General features: G+C 41.8%; 2 protein-coding genes across 4 annotated transcripts in view; one reads left to right on the forward strand and one right to left on the reverse strand.

The window, feature by feature from the left end:
• The window catches only part of Parp14 (poly(ADP-ribose) polymerase family member 14), a 43280-nt gene extending 36487 nt beyond the window's left edge, over positions 1–6793 (forward strand). The window contains exons 15-17 of the mRNA XM_010617983.2: positions 127–260; positions 4921–5095; positions 5399–6793. Coding sequence (XP_010616285.1) covers positions 127–260; positions 4921–5095; positions 5399–5688 — 599 coding nt within the window. The 3' untranslated portion in view covers positions 5689–6793. The remainder of the gene's footprint in view (positions 1–126; positions 261–4920; positions 5096–5398) is intronic.
• Positions 6794–6877: 84 nt separating this feature from the next.
• Hspbap1 (HSPB1 associated protein 1) overlaps positions 6878–20067 on the reverse strand; it is a 66389-nt gene continuing 53199 nt past the window's right edge. For all 3 annotated transcript variants that reach the window (XM_010618010.2, XM_010617998.3, XM_010617992.3), the window contains 3 exons: positions 17767–17850; positions 9881–9991; positions 6878–9783 (listed from right to left, as the gene is read on the reverse strand). In XM_010618010.2, the coding sequence (XP_010616312.1) occupies positions 9247–9783; positions 9881–9991; positions 17767–17850 (732 nt within the window). In that variant the 3' untranslated portion in view covers positions 6878–9246. The remainder of the gene's footprint in view (positions 9784–9880; positions 9992–17766; positions 17851–20067) is intronic.

The following is a 20067-nucleotide window of genomic DNA, read 5'->3' on the forward strand; positions in this document are numbered from 1 at the left end:
CCTAAAAAGATAAGGAACTTCTTGACCTCAGAGAATTAGGAGATTGTAACACAAGAACGCAGAGGATACTCCGTTTTTCAGAGCATACTGGGACCATACGGGGGTCCTCACATATCTGCTTTGCAGTTGACCTTCCTGGGTACTGGAGTGATATGAAGCAGCAGAACCTCTGTGTGGTCCAGCTGCAGCCTGGCGACGTGGAATTCAACACCGTGGCAGGGAAGTTTAATCAGACCTGCTCACAGTTTGTCATTGAGAAGGTAAGCCTTCTGCTGACGTGGAGTTTCTTGCCAGTGGAAATAAGTGATATTGTGGTCCCTGGTAAGTATCTTTCAGACTCTTCCTACCACTTTTTTTCTATGCAGAATTAGAATGTTTACGGAGGACAGAATGTGGATTCTAGATTCTATAACATCACGATAACTACTGAGACAGATTATGTGTGTCAGTTGTGCAATACCTTAGACGGCAGTGTGATGTTAGAATAATAAAGATATGCCGTATGTACTTGGCGAAGCAAGCTAATAAAAACTCAGAGCCACAAGTTCAAAGTTGCATTTGATAGCTAATAAGCACAACAAAGAGACACACAGAGGCTCCTAATCAGGATTCCTTTCTGCTGCTGTCTGTTTGCAGACCGAGGGTGTATTACCTTGATGAATTCAATGGCTCTTTCCTTGTTTATCTCATTTATTTTCGCACTTCCACTTTAAATGTTACTAATATTGCCCTTTAGAATTTTCTTCTTCCTGGGCTTCTGTGGCAGTTTACTTTCATACTTTTATTCGATTTCCCTTTCATATCACTGGCATTTGTTTTTCCTTCAAACCTCCAGCTCTGGTCTTTACGCTCTGGACTCTTACTTTCTCTTCTGTCTCTGCACCTCACCAGGGAATGTTTTTACCTGGTAATGTGAAACCCCCCCACCAAACGATGGATCTGTCATCCTTCAGCACTGTTATGTCTTATGATTAAGATTTTGAACATCTATAACCCTTCCACTTACATTCAACAATTTTGCATATTATCTTTTTCTTGTTTTTACTGAAATTTTTGCAAGTAAGTTGCAGATATAATGACACTATTTTATTATGTATTTACCAAGAATAAGGATATTCTCCTAAATTACAAAAATACCATCACACCATGTAAAACACATTAATTCAATAATATCCGTATTATTGAATATAAATCAGATTTCTCCAATGGCTCAAAAAATCTTATGTTCCCCTCTCAATTTGGGTTAACACACGATATTTGGTTATTATGTATTTTCCCTGTCTTCTAATATAGGCTAGCCCTCTCACATTTTTAAAACTTATTTTTCATGAGGTTGAGTTTTAAAGAGCTTAGTTCTATTGTAGAATGTCCCATATTCTGGATCTTTTGTGCCTTGACATTTTGGGACAAATTCAAGCCAGTTTTAAAAAATGAAAGTCTAGCTTTCATTCATCATAGTGTCATTTCATTTATTTCTCTATCCTCTATTACTTTTTCTTTTCTTTTTCTTTTTTGGTACCGGGGATCGAACTTGGGTCCTTGAGCTTGCGAGGCAGGCAGTGGAACCACTGAGCTAAATCCCCGGCCCTCTATCGTCTATTTCTAATAAAGTAGGAGTTAGTTTTAAAGGCTTAAGTTCAGATAAAAATAAAAACTTTTTTTTGCAATACCTCCTGGGTGATACATCCCATCAGGAACCCTGCTGGCAAGGTTGCCCCACTGTTCATGATGGTGCAGCTACCCAACAACCTCTTGCCACTGATTTTAACATCCAGTGAGGATCCTTGCCTAAATCCATTATCACACTGGAGGTTGTGAGGAGATTTTCTAATGCTGTCATTCTTTCTGTGTTTCTTATCTGGTAAATTTTCAGAGAATACGTTTTCTTCCATCCTGCTTTTTAGAGATGTAGTATTATATTAAATTACAGCGATTATCCTATTAGATACACAAATTATCCTACAAACAGCCAGTAGCAAGTTGGCTCCCATCTCTTTTGATGACCCCATTATCCTGGAGTATTTCTTTGCTTTCTGGCACAAGGTCTTTCATACTGTCCCAGGCCACAATCAGACATCTCCCTAAAGGCCTGGACTCCTTGCAAAGGGGAACAGCAGTAAAAAACCCAGAGCTGTGGGCTGATTGTACTCACTGCTACTGAGGTGTTGCTGCTTCCCGGTTAAAGCTGAGAAACCCACAAGCTCGTATTCATGCTTCCAATCAAACTGTAATATAGAAATTTTCTTAATATATTTTGTTTTGTTCTTTACCTGTACAACAGAGAGTTTGGTTCCTAGGAATAGTAATTAACTTATCTTATCCTACAGTATACATAAAATTGTTTTAAAATTATGATACCAAAATTACTATTAGTAGTAATTTTAAAATAGCTATACTAGCTGTCTTATTACTGTTAGTACACTATATTTTTTCATTATTTTTCTTTTAACTTTTTTATAGCCCTAATATTTAAGATGTGTTTCTCACTAGCAGCACAGACTTGTTTCTTTTTATCTTTTAACTAGAGTGCTTAATCTGTTTATTGTATTTACTATGTTTACTGATATGTTTGGATTAAAATATTCCACATTAATCTTTTTCTATTTACCCCACCTATTCTTTGTTTTTTCTCTTTTTCTGCCCTCTTTTGGATCAGGCATTTCTATCATTGTATTTTCTACCCCATCAGATTGTTGGTTATGTATTCTAATTTTTTTACTCTAGAATTATGTGTGTCCTTGACTTATTTAACTCATATGTAAACCATTATACTTTATCATCTCCTAGAGGGTGCAGTGATCTTTGAATGTTTTAAGCCACATTTGTCCCCCTCCTGAATTTTGCACTTTTAACAGCTACCAAAATATTTACCCTTTTCCCCCACTGTTCTGCAACACTCCCTGCTTTTCCATCCTTCAGCGAGGATGATTTTGTATGGATTTTGTTCTTCTCATGCAGATTTGGTAGTAGTGAATCCTCCTCAGTTTTTGTTTTTCTGAAAATGTCCTTATTTCACCTTGTAGGATATTTTGTTGAGAACAGCATTCTGGACTGGCAATTGTTTCCTTTAGGCACTTGGAGGAAGTTATTTCACTATCTTCTGACTTTATTGTTTTGCTTGGTATTTCCTTTCCCTCTGGCATCTTGGTTTATCAGATCCTTGTCTGCACATTTTTTTTTTTCCCTTACCTTTTCTGGTAGTTGTTGGTGAGAGCGTTGGTCTAATACACATAATCTACCATAGCCAGAAACCTGTTTCTAATAATAAACCTACTAAACAAAGTTTAAGGTTGAATTTATTTGCAAATTTTTTCTTACCTTGGTGTTTATCCCATTGGTAATACTGACGCAGAGTACTGTGTTCAAAATTATTTGAGAGCTGTGGGTTTAGTTCAGAGGTAGAGTACTTGCCTAGCCTGCTTGAGGTCCTAGGTTTGATCCCAAAACATTGAAATAATGTGTGAAATAGTATTGGAACATGATGTGTACTTGTTATACATACTGGGGATGGAAACCCAGGCTCCATCGCTTAGCTGTACCCCTAGCCTTGAAATAAGTATTCTCTTTGTGTGTTTATTACATTTTAAAAGTCTAAGAAACAACATTTGTAAAATCTAGAATGAAGACTAAGAAATCGAGAATGATTTCAAAACTTTAGGGAAAAAAATGGAAAGTTTTAAAAATTGAGTTAAATAAACAAGACTTCAGGTACATGGAGGAAATAAAATGGATGTAGTTTGAACATTGGAAATTTGGCTGTAGGTGAAGAAAAAGAGGAAAAGATAAGTCTAACAATGTTACTCCCTTAATGCTTATAACATTTTATTTTTTCATAAAATAAAAAAAATTGTAAATCCAATTAGATGGAAAAATTAGCGGGTAATGCTGAGACTCTGAACTAGAGGGCAAACAGTTATCATAATTTAAAATAGGAAAGTCAAAATGAAGTGACAGCAACAGAGAAGACCAGGTGAAGTCAGGTAAGAGTGTTAGGCCTGAGAGTTCTGCAGAACAGAAAAGGATTCTGATAGCACAGAGTCTTTAGTTAGCGCCTTTCCATGAAGGCCCCTGGCCACTGCAGCCCACTGCTCACCCCCCAGCACAGCTTTATGGAAGGAACCCTACTTGCCGAGCAGAGGAGTAAAAATGCTGACCTGTGACCTGGGAGCCAGACAGTCTCTGCCACATCCCGAGCAGCCACAGCTCAAAGGCAGCCAAAGGCATGGCCACTCTGGTCTACAGTATGATCCCCTCCCAGCAGGGTTAATGCCACACTCTTCCAAGTGGATCCGAGTTACATCTTTCCACTAATTTCTTTCTTAGATGCTCCAGTGCCTCTCTCACTGTTAGAACATGGCCAGCTGCTAGACATGGTGCCGAACACCTGTCATCTCAGCACTCTGGGAGGCTGAGGCAAGAGGATCACAAGATCGAGTCCAGCTTGGGCAACTCAGTGACTCAGCAAGACCCTGTCTCGACAAAAAAAGGCTGGGGTTATAGCACAGTGTGAAGGTCCTGTGTTCAAGGCTAGCTCAGCCAGTGTCCTAGGAAAGCTGGGGTGGCAAGAGCCCATGACAGAGCCGGGCAGGCAGTGACAGGAGTAACGGGAGCGCACGTAATGAGCCTTTGGAGGGCCTGGGTCAGCCTAATACATAGTGAGTACTTAACATCCTGGACATTGTTTGCTCACATGCAGTGCATAAAAGATGTCAGACGTTAAACCAAGACTGGTCGCAGTGCCTATTTTTAATGTTTAAAACACTGGATCTAAAAAGATTTCTGGAGGCCAAAAGCTGCTATCTGGCACTGGGTTTGCTGTTGAATTAATTTTTATTTAGGAAACACTGATCGTGTCTTGTTTGCTGCATTTTGCCAAGTGCTCTCGGCACTGGCAGAATGTTTGTCTTTGATGATTTGTAGATTGAGAGGATCCAGAATCCAGATCTCTGGAATAGCTACCAGGCAAAGAAAAAGACCATGGATAGCAAGAACGGCCAGGGCACCAACGAGAAGCTACTCTTCCACGGCACCGATGTTGACTCGGTGCCTTATGTCAACAGGAACGGATTTAACCGCAGTTACGCTGGAAAGAACGGTAAGGAAGCAGGGAGTCGGGCTGCCCAAGGTGGGTGCCAGCTGTGAGAACCCAGAACTTCAGGCGAATTGTGTTCCCACAGTTGGTGGCCAGGCTGTAGCCCAAGTTTCAGGGTAGGACTCACTGTGTTTCATCCAAAAGGGGCCTGTGTGGGCTGTGAGGTGGGAAATTTGACTTTTAAAAATGAAATGCCTCAGTGTTGAAATCTAACACGTCTTTTACATGACTTGACATATTGGGCCAACATGTCAAAGAAGGCGCCAAACTGAAACTCTTACAAGTGTTTTGTTTTTCTCTTGGCAGCTGTGGCATATGGAAAGGGAACCTATTTTGCTGTCAATGCCAATTATTCTGCCAATGACATATACTCCAAACCAGATGCAAATGGGAAAAAGCACATGTATTACGTGCGAGTACTCACCGGCATGTACACAAATGGACACAGCTCATTAATTGTGCCTCCTTCAAAAGTCCCCCAAAATCCTACTGACCTGTACGACACAGTCACAGACAATAAGCACAACCCGAGTTTATTTGTGGTATTTTATGACTACCAAGCATACCCAGAGTACCTCATTACTTTTAGAAGATGACATTTTGGTTTCCTTCCTGAAAGACATCATACAGAGCCACTTATAAAACAAGTTTAACCCCGCCCCCAACGACAACTTTTTCGAAGATCAGAAGATCCTTTTTTTCCTCCCCCAACCCCTTTCTTTGACATGCTGGAGATCAAAGCCAGGGCCTTGTGCACGCTAGGCAAATATCCCACCATCGAGCTGCACCCCCCAGCCCGAAAGATCCTTCTTTGTCACCAAAATCAGACTTCCCTCAGCTTCTTTTTCATAATGGCTGGAAATGAACTATCTTGCAAGCAAACACATTTTGAGAATTTAAATCAGATAACGAGTTACAACTGTGTGTCCACAAGTGTGTGGACGTTAAATTTGTGGAAGAGCAGGTTTCTGTTTTCAGGAAGGACAGAAGAACAGTCTTCCAGGCAGAAGGCACAGGCAGCAGTTCTAGCTTCTGCTAGGGGAAACTGACGGCTGGAAGAGTGTCAGGATGCCATCGTGCTGAGTGGAGCATGAAGGGTAGGTTTACCATCGCCCCTGAACAAGGGAGGGGTCTTATTCATGTTTCTGTCCTTGAGTTGAGGTCTGTGCCTATGAGATGGATAGCCCGTAAGTATTTGATAAGACAATTAAGAATGAAATAGCCCAGCCTGGGATTTAGCTCAGTGGTTCTGGTGCCTGCTTCGCAAGTGCAAGGACCTGAGTTCAATTCCCAGTACAAAAAAAAAAAAGAATGAAATGGCCTGGTCAGACTTCTATCCAGGGTAGGAATCGTCGCTTCAACATCCATGACTTTTGCTCCAGATGAACCCATTCCATTATGGGAACTTCTTTCATCACAAAGCAGACCAGGCCATGGGGCTGGAGAGCTGCAAGCAGGACTCTGGGACTGTAATGCACTTTCGCACCCTGCATGGACTGGACAATGGGATTTAGCTCACAGTTTGGGTGAATTGCATCTCATGGAGCTGTCTGGAAGCCAGAAAGTCCTTCCTAATGTTAAACCCAAACCTGCTTTCCCCACTGTCCGGTGAAAATAATGGGACACTGGGTGCTATATCTTCTGTGGAAACTACTGTGCTATGATTAACGAGCTGTAAGGTTATTAAATCGCTTATTTCCTAAAAGTCAGAACAAGAGGAAAAAAGAGAAAAAGATTATTGTAATACAACATGGACAATGTATCTAAAAGTGTTAACCGTATTAAAAAAAAAACCCAATTTCAAAAAAAAAGCACATTTCCCTTTGCAGCCTAGCTCCTGACAAGCTTTGAAAACCTTGTGTATAAATAAACCAAAGGAATTAAAATAAGTCATATTACTAATCTGCTAATTTAGTAAAGCTTTTTTTTCTTACTCATGTAAATTTCAGATTCAACACCACTTATGATGACCTAGTTTGGACCAGGTCATATAGTAGGTGCCTCCCATGCATTACCTTACTTGCACAAACACTCCCATGAGGCAAGCACTACATGTACATTTCTGGGCTGAGGAAACTTGCTCAGAACTCGGGTTTCTTTGCCTGACCCCATTAGGCAGGAGCCCTCCTCCCAAGCCAGCAAGATTTGGTGGCTACACACCAAGCCTTTGCTCCCTCACCACAGAATATGGCTTCCAAGGACTGCTTCCAGAACATCTCACAATCTGTGAAATAACCTCTGTATTCCTTTTTTCCCTCTGGCCTCTTTTTTTCAACTTCTGTAAACCAAGAAGCCAGTTCTGGTGGGAGCCAGCGCAGATGGCGCCCTCGGACGCTAGGGGGTGCCCTCGGACAGAGGCGCTTTCCTTCCCTCCCTGTCCTGGGATCTACACCTCACCTCGAGGGAAGGAGTGTGAGGACAGCCAGGGCCAGATCCTGAAACTGTAGAAGCAGCTGTTTGTTTATAAGTGGATTGGCAAGGACTTTTACTGGCTTAGGAGTGACTTCCTAGCCCCTGGCACCTGAGCTGAAGAATTAGAATAAGGAAATAACTTGCTCTGATTTGCTTTTGTTCTGCAGGGGTTTGGCAAACTCAGAGTAAGGCTGAATAGCAGAGGGTGTTGCACTGAAGAGTGATGATCCACTCGGTAAATCTAGAGTATCAAATATGTCATTTTCCTTCTTTTTCAGGAAAACTACTTGAAAAATGTCAGTCAAAACGACTTCTCTTAAAGAGCAAATATAGGGGAAGCTTAATGATGAGCAGTGGCCACTGCTGTTGAAAACTAAACGAGAGAGCAAGAGAGCCCTTAGAGTACAAATATTTACTGGCAATTTCAGGAAGGTCGAATGCAGCTGGAGTTTAGTAAATTTGGAGGGAAAACCGAGCTTGTCAAGCTGCCAGAACAAGCCCACTGTGGGTCTGGTAAGGCTTGGTGGGTGATCAGTGAGGCAAGAGGTGTGGTACACACTGCAGGGTGGGGTGCAAGGGGGGTCCAGGGCAGCTTTCTGGGGCCTTGTGGGCCTGGCTCACAGTGGATCCTAGGCTTCTGTTGTTCTTGCTGCCCATCTGTAAGTCATAAATGTGCTTTGTGTAACTTGTGTAGCTGGGTGTTGTCTCAGTGAACTCAAGACAAGGTGGTAACCAATACACAGTGGACCTGCTTCGTGGACAGCTGGTGACATGTGTCCGCAAGGGCTCTTTCTAGATCTTTCTTTCCCCTGGACATGCTCTCATAGCAGCACGCTCCCTCCCTGCTCTCTTAGATTGCACACATTTTCTGTGGACTGATACCCTGGTGAGAAGGGTAGGGCAAGTACTCCATTCATCTCAAAAGGAGACTTCAGGTGACTTTGTTGTGTATCTGTGTCATACATGTTTACTCAGACATCAGTAAACTTTCCTAATTTCTAAATACTTGGGCAGTAATGGTAATAATTATCCCCCGGTTTTGCAAATGTAGTGTGGGAGCAACTTTGTTAAATTAAGATTTAGTCACTGTCTCAGGGGTCAGGAGCATCTTTGGTCCCACGACTGCTACTCCTCGGTGCCCCAAGATTCCCATAAGGAGGTCTCACATCAGAAGCTCCCCTGCTAGCCTCCTGATTGGTATCTTGCTTTAGAAGGCAGAAGTTAACTGGTGAGAATTCTGCTGGTGTTAGACATGGGATCATCTCAGATCCAGGCTGGAATCTATCCAGCAAACTTTGGGTAAAGGGACAGATAATGATTTTTTTTTTCTCTGTGGCTTTGGGAGCCACACAGTCTCTAGCTCAATTCAGCTCTCATTGTAATCCTAAAGTTGCTATAGGCAATGTGAGATGAGTGGCCTGGGTATGTTCCCAGAAAGCTGGACTTACAAGACCAAGCAGCAGGTCAGTACCTGGTGAAAGCTGATGGAGAGACTGCTTCCTGCTTGGGAACACCTGGGGCTTACATGTGACCCAGGCTGCGAGGCAGGAAGGACAGGCAAAGGCACCAAAGAGAGAAAGCAATATTCACAGGAGGAGGTGGCAACCAATGAAATTTAATTAGGTAAGAACTTATAAACAGGCAGGTTGAACTTCTGCTGTCACATCTTTTATTTTAAAGTCATACTGTATTTCCCAAAAATATTTTTAAAGTGTTATTTAAAAAGCCACTTTCTATGAGAATCACAAGCTTTTCCCTTGTATCAAAAGTTGCGCCACCATCCTGGTTACCTGTGGATTCACCAAGCAGTCCAGCAAATCATCTGTAGAAATGAATGCCTGAGACAGGCCTGGAGCACTACCTGGAGCAGTCTGTTCCACCACCACGTTTTCACTTTTACTCAGCATTTGTTGCCTCTTGGCACAGCAGGATTTTGCAAAGTATTCTCCATCTTTGTCAACCAACTCTTTCCCACCTTTTTCAAATATGCCACCTCCTTCTGAAGGGTGTTCTTCTTCAGGTCCTGGATTTACAGGGAACAGATCAGGGCCAAAGAGACTCACTACATCCTGCTTTCCAGCTGCCAGGCTCAAGTCCTGGCCATGTGTTTGGCCCACCTCCATGTGGCTGGACCCATTTAATTCTTTCTTTTCCACATTCTCCCCATTTGCTTTCAGTGCTTGAATTTCTACTGCCCTGGGTGTTCTGTGATGATCAAAAAAGGCAGAAACAGCTCCATTTAAGTAGCGGCAGTTGATTTCGTGGGATGTTGCCCCAACCTGAGGGAAAGGAAACACTGGAATGGTTCTGCACACTGAGTTAAGGTTGGAACAAATGCTCTGGGGGGGCCATAAGCCACAGTAAAAACCAGAATACCTCGGTGGGGTTTAACCAAGCTCGGATATCGTGTGGATCCTCAGAAGTTTTCATTGCACACACAACCATACGAGTGATTGCCTCTTCTACCCGGGCTAGGTGGTCCTCTTCCTAAATTGAGATTTTTTTTTAAAAAAAAAAGACACTCTTTTAGCATCTGTTTCACGGCTCAAAACAGAGAACTCTGTGTCTTCTGATTATGTGTCCCGCTCGCTGATCTGTGCTTTGTAATAGAAGCAACGAGGAAGCTACTGGCAAAGCCATGGAATTCACTATTAGCTGTCATCTAGAAGAGGTATAGAATATTTCACCAATAATACGTATTTTGTCTATAAAACACAGGCCTCAGGTATAAATCTTACCATTTTTTTCTATCTTCTTCATTCTTTGACATGTTTAAAGTTTTAAAAAGCACCATACACACAGAGGAATAACCCTTGTAGAATTTGGAAATAAATTATTTGAAGAAAAGGGAAAATTATAGTAAATAAGCTTGACTACAATAATGAGGTAGCTAAACATAGCTTTCTTAAGAAATAGGCACAAAACTGTAGTGTTAATGATAAATTACATTAAAAGCAACAACTTAAAGAACACAAGGGAAATACACACTAGATGTCTGTAACAAATTAACTAATAAAAGATTAATATCCAGAATATATAAAGAATTTGAACAGGCTAAAGCCCCAGTGGTTCCACTGCCTGCCTCACAAGCACAAGGTCCTGAGTTCAATCCCCGGTACCAAAAAAAAAAAAAAAAAAAAAAAAAAAAAAAAAAAAAAAAAAAGAATTTGAACATATCAGTAAGACAAATGACCTAATTTGGGTAACACACGCAGATTAACATTTGAGAAAGAGCAGTTATCTGACTATTAAACAAATTATGCTTAACCTCCAGGAAAATGCAAATTATGAAACTGGCAAGAGAGGGCTTGATAATTCCAAATGGTGGGTGAATGCAGACTGCCAAACAGAAGTCTTCCTAATGGTGGCAGCCTGGACTCAGAGCCAACTGGAAACACCCTAGCACTGATTCACAGTGCATACCTCACAGACCAGCGACGCCGCTCCTACACCTATGCGTTCTCTCTTGAGAAAACCCTGAATGCGTGTGCTGGGAGACACGCACAAAGCTGTTTATGAAAGCAAAAATCTGGAAACAACTCAATTATCCATAAACAGAACAATACCTAAATCATGGTACCTTAACAAAAGGGAATATCACATCACCCTGAAAACAGAGACATAGCTTTAAGAAAAGCAAATCTCCATGATAAGACACTAGGATAGCTGTAATCAAAAGGACAGACATTAACCAGTGTGGGTGAGAAAGTGGAGAAGTCAGAGCCCTTACACAGGGCGGGTGGAATATAAAATGGTGTGGCTGCTTTGGAAAACAGCCTGGGCATTCCCACACCGGTGAGAGAACTGATGTACATAATCATTCTGCATCCAGTTGGCTAGGCTATTGTGCTTGGATGTCTGGCCAAACACTAGCCTGGATACTGCTGTGTAGGTGAAGAAGATGTTATTAGCATTTACGATTAGCTGGTTTTAAATTAATACACACTCTAACATGAGCCGTCTTCATTCAGTCAAAGGCCTTAAGAGCAAACACGGTGGTTCCCAGAGAAGGGATTCTGCCCCAAGACTGACAGAAGCCCTAAGTGAGTCACCAGCCCATCAGCCTGTGCTACAGACTCTGGGTTCCAGACTTTAATTCTTGCCTAAATCTCCAGCCTCTCACTCTGCCTGACAAATGCCACATGCGCCAGCCTCTACAATCAAGGCACTTCCTTTTGGTGTTACAGTGAATCTAGCTTCTTGAGACAGGTAGGTAGGTGTACAGATAAAATATATCTCTATATAAGAAAAGATCATTTATTTATTTATTTTGTTTTTTTGAGACAGGGTCTCACTATGTAGTTCAGACTGCTCTGGAACTCATTGTGTAGCCCAGGCTGGTCTCAAACTCACAGCAATCCTCCTGCCTCAACCTCCCGAGTGCTGGGATTACAGGCGTGCGCCACCACGCCTGGCTTGGAAAAGATCATTTAGATACCTATATAGAGATATATGTGCATAATATATAAATACAGATATCTACATATACCCAAGAAAGGAACTGCTGGATCAAATGTAATATCAAGCAATGTTCACCAGAGAAAAAGAAGCACTAGAATATGGAGATGGTTAGCTATCGATTTGCTGTGCACCACTGGTTTCCTCATACACCATAGGACTGATCCATGCTGTACCATGTGTAGATACTCCATTCCTTCCGATGGCTGAAAAATATCCCGCTGTATACACAATGCAGTTGGCCTAAGCGTTCATTCATCAGTGGATAGAGCTGGCCGTTCTGAATGATGCTCCCGTGAACACGCTGCACATATTTTTGTATGGATATGGATTTTCATTTCTCTTGGGTATGTATCTAGGGATGGAACTGCTGCACCATGTGGCTTGTCCATGTTCTCCAGAAGAGGAGAACAAGCAGAATAAGTGGATGGGTATCTGGGTGACCAGATATTTTTGTTCAAGGACAAGAATGAAGGCAGTGAAGAGAACAGACCGAGGGATACTCAGAGAAATCACCAGAAGAATTCTCTTGAAAGTGAAGAACAAGACAAGGATACCTATTCTCTCCATTATTTACTACTGAATTGGTTGTACCAGCCAATACTATTAGACAGAGGAAAACAATCACGTCAGCAAATTGGAAAGGAAGAGATAAAACGACCCTAATTTTCAGGTAACCTGAGAGATACTTGAAAATCCATGAAAAGCATTAAAAATTACAATTCAACTTAATAAAAGAAAATCACAGCTATTATATAGTTTAACAGTATGAGGCCAGAAGACATAAGGGAAAAGATTCTACTCATAGCTGCAAAAAACATGAAATACTCAGTAATAAACTTTAAAAAGAAATGTACAACAAACTAAAACTAGAAATTCCACTGAACCCAGCCATTTCCCTTCTAGGTATCTTTCCAAAAGAGTTAAAGATTATATCACAGTCATGCATGAATACCCACGTTTACAGCAGCACAATTCATAATAGCTAAATCTTAGAAGTAGCCTATCTGTCCATCAACAGATGAATGGATAAAGAAAATGGCATTTACACATCATGGAGAACTACTCTGAAAAGGAAAGATAAACGTGTCATTTATAAAAAAGGGTTGTACCTTCATACCATAATAAATTAAATCAGACAGACAAGCTTAAATATTGCATGGTTTCTCTTATATGAGAAACCTAAAATATAAAGCAAAAGACAGATGCTAGGAAGTAGGGAGACAGGTCTTTCTCAAATGGGAAAGAGAACAAGAGATGGAGGGAGGAGGGAGAGAAAGGAGAAGGGGATGAAAAAGGAAGGACGACATGTCATGCACATATTATGAACTACCCAAGCACACAGGAATATAAACATTATGTACTCGTGAAAAAAAAAAAAAGGAAATGTACAAAGCACAAATAAAAAAACTTTAAAGAACGCTGGACTTGGACAGTGGAAACTCACCTCATTATTGGATGGGATAATTCAACACCAGAAAGTTCATATAAAATTTAATATGGAATGAATGAAAATACTAGTAGGTTGTTTTCCTGAAGCTAGACAAGTTGATTTTAAAGGTCATATGAAAAAATAAATGCATGAATAGCCAAGAGAACATTTCTAAAGAAAATCAGTGACAGAAATTAGTCCTGATATTAAAGATCTGCTTTACGCTCTCACTAAGCAGGGTGCAGCCAGGTGTGGTGGCTCAAGCCTGTAATCCCAGCATTCTCGGAGGCTGAGCCCAGCTCCTGCAATTTAGGAAGACCTATTAAAAACAAACAAAAAACGGGGGACGTAGCCCAGGGTGTAGTTTCTGGGTTCAATCCTCAGTGCTAGAAAGAAAGAAAGACAAAAGAAGCAGTGTGAAAGAGTGATGAAAACTAGGCAGAAAGACCCCATGAAAGAAATACAGCCACAGATGTAAGGATATTTAATATAATATATGATTAAGGTGATTTTGAATCATCGGGGAAAACAGGCTTTAAAATAAGTGATGTCTCTGACAATACTGTTACCATTTGGAAAGAAGATATAATTAGATCTCAACCTTACATCATACACTAGCAAAAATCTCCAAATGAGAGAGATCTAAACACATTAAAAAAAAAGAAGAAAAAAAGCATAACAGTCCAAATTCTAAAAGAAAATATTTGTGAATTCCTTTATGACCTAAAAAAGGGGGAAAAGTCTTCTTACAAAACCAAAAACCTACAGAGTTGGACAATACCTTCTGCTGGAGACTGTGGGAGTAACAGCCTCCCCAGCAGGTACTGTTAATGTCAGTGCAAAACAATGTCACAGTGACAGTGGAGGGGACTTTGATAAAACCTAATCAAATTAAAGATACCTTTACCCCGGGACCTGGCCAAGAATCTCCTCCAGCGACACACTCTGGCAAATATAAAACAACGTATGTGAAGGTCGTTCACTGGCACTGTTTCTTATTATACATGACTGAAAACAATCCCAACATCCTCACAGAGAACACACTGAACAATACTCCCGTCATGGGTCACTAGATTGTAGCTCTTGAGGAAAAATTGTCAAGTAGTCAAATTCAGGATATTATTAAATTGAAAACCAAGGTAAAGAACCCTATAGATTATTACTTTATAAGAAAGAAAAGGGAATATGAAAGAGTATCTATGGTGAAGCATATAAATACATAAAGACTTACTAAAATATAAATGTATGTATTCATTTACTTATTTTTGTATTTACATGTTTACTCCCATGGCCAGACTGGAATGATGAACTAGCAAGGAATAAAAATGGATCCCTGTGGACGCTGGGAGGAGGTGGGTGGAGGACAGGGATGAAAGGGATACTTCTCTGAATGTACCTTTTAGACAGTTTTGACAAATTAAATTTTTACATTTTCAAAACATTAAATTAGACTGAAAATGAAAAAGTTATTAAATCCTAAAATTAAAAGGTAAAACAGAAACAAATGGACCTGAATATCAAATTAGTAACACAGCTATTATTTTCTAATGACTTCTTTTTGGAAGTGGGTGGGAACTGAGGATTGATTCCAGACAATGCTAACCTACATCTTCAGCCCCCCCCTCCCTTTTTCCTATTCTGAGACAGGAACTTGTGAATCTCTTGCCTCAGCCTTCTAAGTAGCTGCAATTAAAAGCCTGCACCACCATGTCCAACTTTTTACAATGACTTGTGAAAGAAGTACTTTGTACCCACCTCCTTAGTGGGATATAATATAATGATAAAAAGGACTGCAAAGAATTTTACTTGTAAACCTATGGCTAGTGGTAATTATTAGTACTGGAATTTCAATTGTAAATCTGACACCTTAAAAAATACATTGTTTAAAATGGATGGGTGTGGTGGCACACGCCTATAATCCCAGCACTTGGGAGGCTGAGGCAGGAGGTTTGAGGCCAGCCTGGGATACACAGTGAGTTCAAGACCAGCCTGAAATACACAGCAAAAACCTGTCTCAAAAAAGTAGAAAAAAAAATTGGATGAAACAATTATGCTACTGTTCATAAGGATATCTGGATTTTCAGTATATTAACAGAAAACAAATTAAAAGCCCTATATTAAAACTGAATTAGGAATATAAATATATCAATGCTCTATCATCTACCTGTATCACTCCAGCTGCATCACTGAAGGACTCAGAACCAGCAGCAATGAATCACCTCAGAACCCAGATCTGTTTCTAAACACCAGACCCTACTAAAAGGAACCATGGCTGCTGTGGAAATGATTGCTCCCAAGTCTCGAGCAGAGAAAGGTGGCCCATGGTGTCGCAGAGCAAGGACACACTCGGATGGCCAGCCTGAAGGGCTTCACCAAGGCACAGATGAGACTGAAAATAAAAATTGTCTCAGCCAGCTGGAAAGTTCACCTGAGCCAATGCGATGAAAATTGGTAGGGATGATTGTGAACTGCTGGATTCAGACTTGAAGAATCAGCTTTACCAATGTAAGACCAGGAACACCCTGATGGGACAGCAGATGATGTGAAAAAACATGGGCATTTTAAAGCTGAGGAGGAACCTGAAGTGAATAAGGCTAACAAGGCTGATGAAATACTATAAGCAGCACTGAAGAGACACAGCTTGAGACTCACGTGAGGCAGAAATCCTATGCTCTAGCTCTATAAACAAGGCTGCTGGAATTCAGTGTGAGGTGCTGTGTGGAGAGGGCGATTCTGAACTTAACACACAGCTCTCCTTGCCTTCTCGCCAGAATTTCTTTCTTTTTGGTACCAGGGATTGAACTCGGGTCCTTGTGCTTGAGAGGCAGGCAGCACTACCACTGAGCTAAATCCCCAGCCCTTCACCGCAGTTTGTGATGTAAACACTTCCTGTAGGCCAGGTGCTATACTGGATGCCTTTACACTGATTGCTGAATTTAAGCCTCCCAACAACTCTCTTAAGCCAGGGTTTTACAAGTGAGAAAACTGAGGCTTGAAAAGAATAAGTACCATGTAGCTGGCTCATAAAGGTGACCTAGCACTTAAGTCTTCCTGATTCCAAGTCCATGACCAAGACAGTGAAGAGTGGGGAATGGGAGTCGGGGGGAGTCTTATAAACACACACCATTAAAGAAGCTAAGAGCTTTGGGCTCCGAAGAACAGTGTAAAGGCCTGCATGGCAGGTATCTTCAAATACTTAACAAAGAATGTGTAGTTCTAGAAATAATGGATAGGGCTTCAGGCAGGCAGATGACATCTCCACTGCTTAACACTCATGAGCTTGCCTGGAAGGCGAAGCATCCCTCAGGGCTGCTGCAGATGTGACTTTGGTGCTGGTGGAAGAAGGGACTCCATGGACTCTATTGCAGCTTCGGCTGCGACACCAGGCTGCACGCTACAAGCAGCATTTCTAACCACGAGTCTACCGATGACCACCATGCTCTCACCTATGCCCCCAAGTCGACACCCCGTCTCTCCTCTAAGTGCACACCCACAGCTTCCTGTCATATTTCTGATGCTCCACCTATCCCAAAGCCCTTCCCATTAACAAAGGAGAGGAAGCTTGACTGAGGGGGTACAGCTGCCAAAGACAGGAGAGAGATGCAATCTAGGGCTTGGGTTAAGGAGAGCAGAGATGCAGCCAGGGTCTGGGGTTAATGAGGGCACTGGCACACTCCAGGCCCTGCTGACAGCGACAGACTTGGGCACAACAGGCTACAATTGTAATTGCCAAATAGAGCACGAGCCACAATTAGGCACAGGATATTGGTGGGGAAAGGCTTCTGGCAGATATAAAAACAAACCATGTGCTCTGAGGAAATGTATAAGCCAAGACTGAGATTTTTGCAATTACTAATGAGAATCCTGAACAAGGAGTGGCTATTTCCAGTTCAAATGGTGTGGGGTGATGCTGGCAGCAGAGGGCAGATAGATCCAGCCAGGCGCAAAATAATTTTCGTAACGCTGACCAAGGAGTGGACCTGTACTCAATGTCAGGGCCCACTACCTGTCTTGTCTAGTTTTTTTTTTTGAAACAGGGTCTCACTATGTAGTTCAGGCTGGCCGTGAAATCACTATGTGGCCCAGCCTGGCCTTGAACCCCAACTGACTGTTCTGCCTCAGCCACCCAAGTGCAGGGGATTGTAGGCATGCACCACCATGCCAAGCCTGTGTGTCCTTTAAAGAAACAAAGTGGCACATCTCTAAAAATTCTATTTCCAACCTCAACAGAGGACAAGAATCACAGTACATCAAAACAATATAATCCTAGAGTGTTGGTTAAAGAAAATTCATCAAATTTTATAGATGGTCTTTGTGTTTCTTAAAAACAAGGACTTAATGTATTTTTAAAAGGAAAACAACAAAAACATACCAGCTCAATCCATGAGTTTATACTGACAGTGACAGGATCAATGGATTCTACGTAGTGCCACCAGTGTCTGGGAACAAACAGGACCTGAAAACAAAACAAAAAATAGCACAAGAATAGGACATTTCACCGTAATGTCAGAGCAAAAGTCCTATGGAAGCTGCTGGGGAAAAAGTAAGAAAATGAATTCAAAATAATAGCGCCGAAGGAAAAGGAAACAAAAAACCCCAAACCCTATCATCTTTTTCCTCTCTTTATCAACAAATTCACACATTGTAGAAAGGATTCTGCCTGCTTCTTTTCTCTTCTTAACCTTGGGCCTCCTCTGTCTACCTTTAAATTTTAGCAAAGACTTTTGAGATTCTAATTTTTCTTGCTTCCCATCACAAAAAAATTTATGCATTCTGAGAAAGGGCATAGGCAAAAACTACACAGAACACAGTTTCTGTTCTTTCATAGTTCAAAATCTAGCCAACGGGAAGGTGAGGTACAGAAGGGAGCACAACATAAGTGTGATGACAGAATGTCCAGTGCTTGAGAATGCAGGGGTGGGAGAAGCAGGCTGGAGCTAGGAAGCCAGGAACAATCCGGAAGGAGCAGATATGATTTGAATGAGGCCAGGAGAGAAGTTAGAGAAAGAATGAGGATGTCACAGGGAGAAGTGGCAGAGACAGAGTGGGTGAGGCTGTTGAGAGAAGGCAGCAAGCAGGCTGGTCTCGGAGGGACTCATGGGAGGCAGGGCCAGGAGAGGACCCTGAATCCAGAGAAAGAAATGTGGATTTTATCCTGGAGGCACATAGCGTTGCTGAGCAGTTCTGAGTGGGAGGATGGTTAAAACCAACTGAGGGACTGGGAAGCACAGGAGACTCTTGCAGTGGTCCGTGCCATGACTGTTGAACTCTAAATAGGAAGGTTTACTAGACAGGAGCACTGGGCAGGGCACAGAGGATGGCATCCATCCAGACTTGAGACCACAGCGGCACATAGAGATGACCTGAAGCTCTGGATTAGGAAATCCAGGCTTGGATGGGGCAGGGCTGGAGGTGGGAAGAGCTCCTTGTGGGAGAAAGAACATAAAAAAGCCATGGGTTTAATCAAAGAGGATGCCACAGTTTGGAGGGTTCCCCAGAGGCCCCGTGGTGAAGGCATGCTTGCCAGCCTGCGGCGCACTAGGGGCTGCTGTGCAGCCACCAGGCCAAAGTGACAGGGCCAAGCAACCAGGAATGTAAAACCCAGATAAACCTTTTCCTTTATTAAGCTGATTCTCTCAGGCATTTTGTCACAGTGACAGACACTAATGCAGAAGTTATGCACGTCCTACTGTACAGTACAGTTTCAGTAAAGTGGCGAGAAACAGCTGTTTCGGGTAGATCAAAGAATGGACAAGATGTAAAGAAAACAAATACAACCGACAAAACAAATCATCCACATTTAGCCATTAAAGATGGAAGAAAAACTGAACTCAGGCCAGGGATTTAGCTCAGTGGTTCTGGTGCCTGCTTCACAAGTGCAAGGACCCGAGTTTGATCTCCGGTACCAACAACAACAACAAAAAAAATTGAACTGGCAACCACCACTACGTATCCATTAGAATGTCTACAAGAGTTACAATCATAAAAATCAGCAAGATGGGTAAGACAGAAAGATACTGTGACCCTTATATATTTCTGGTGGGAAGATAAAATGGAATAGACACTGTGGAAAACAGATTGGCAATTTCTCAAAAAAGTTCAACACAGAGTGATCAATTCTACTTAGGTATATACCCCAAAACCTGAAAATATATATTCCAACAAAAACGTGTACATGAATATTACAAACAGTAACATTCGCATCAGCTGATGCATGGATAACCACATGGCATATCTACATCATGGAAGATATAAAAAGATATAAAATGGGCTGGGGATTTAGCTCAGCGGTTCGGTGGCCTGCCTTGCAAGTGCAAGGACCTGAGTTCAATCCCCGGTGCAAAAAAAAAAAAAACACACAAAAAAAAGATATAAAGAACCATAAGAAGAATGAAGTATTGATAACATAATATGCTCTATGAAAGACATGGAGGCTATATACTGTACAGTTGCACCTGTAGGTAATATACAGAATACACTAATCTGTGGACACAGAAAGTAAGTTAGGTGTCGTGGGGGGCTTGGGAGGAGAGGTGTGAATGGGGGGTGACTGCCAAGGGGCAAGGTGACTTGGTCACGTCAAACAGCTGGAGTTGTAGTGAGGAGCTAGAAGGGACCAAGAAGAGAGTCAGAGGGAAGGGAGCCAAGGAAGGCAGACAGGCAGGGAAGAGGG

This window comes from Fukomys damarensis, unplaced genomic scaffold (genome assembly GCF_012274545.1).
Source record: "Fukomys damarensis isolate Sample0158 unplaced genomic scaffold, DMR_v1.0_HiC HiC_scaffold_24, whole genome shotgun sequence".
NCBI lineage: Eukaryota > Metazoa > Chordata > Mammalia > Rodentia > Bathyergidae > Fukomys > Fukomys damarensis.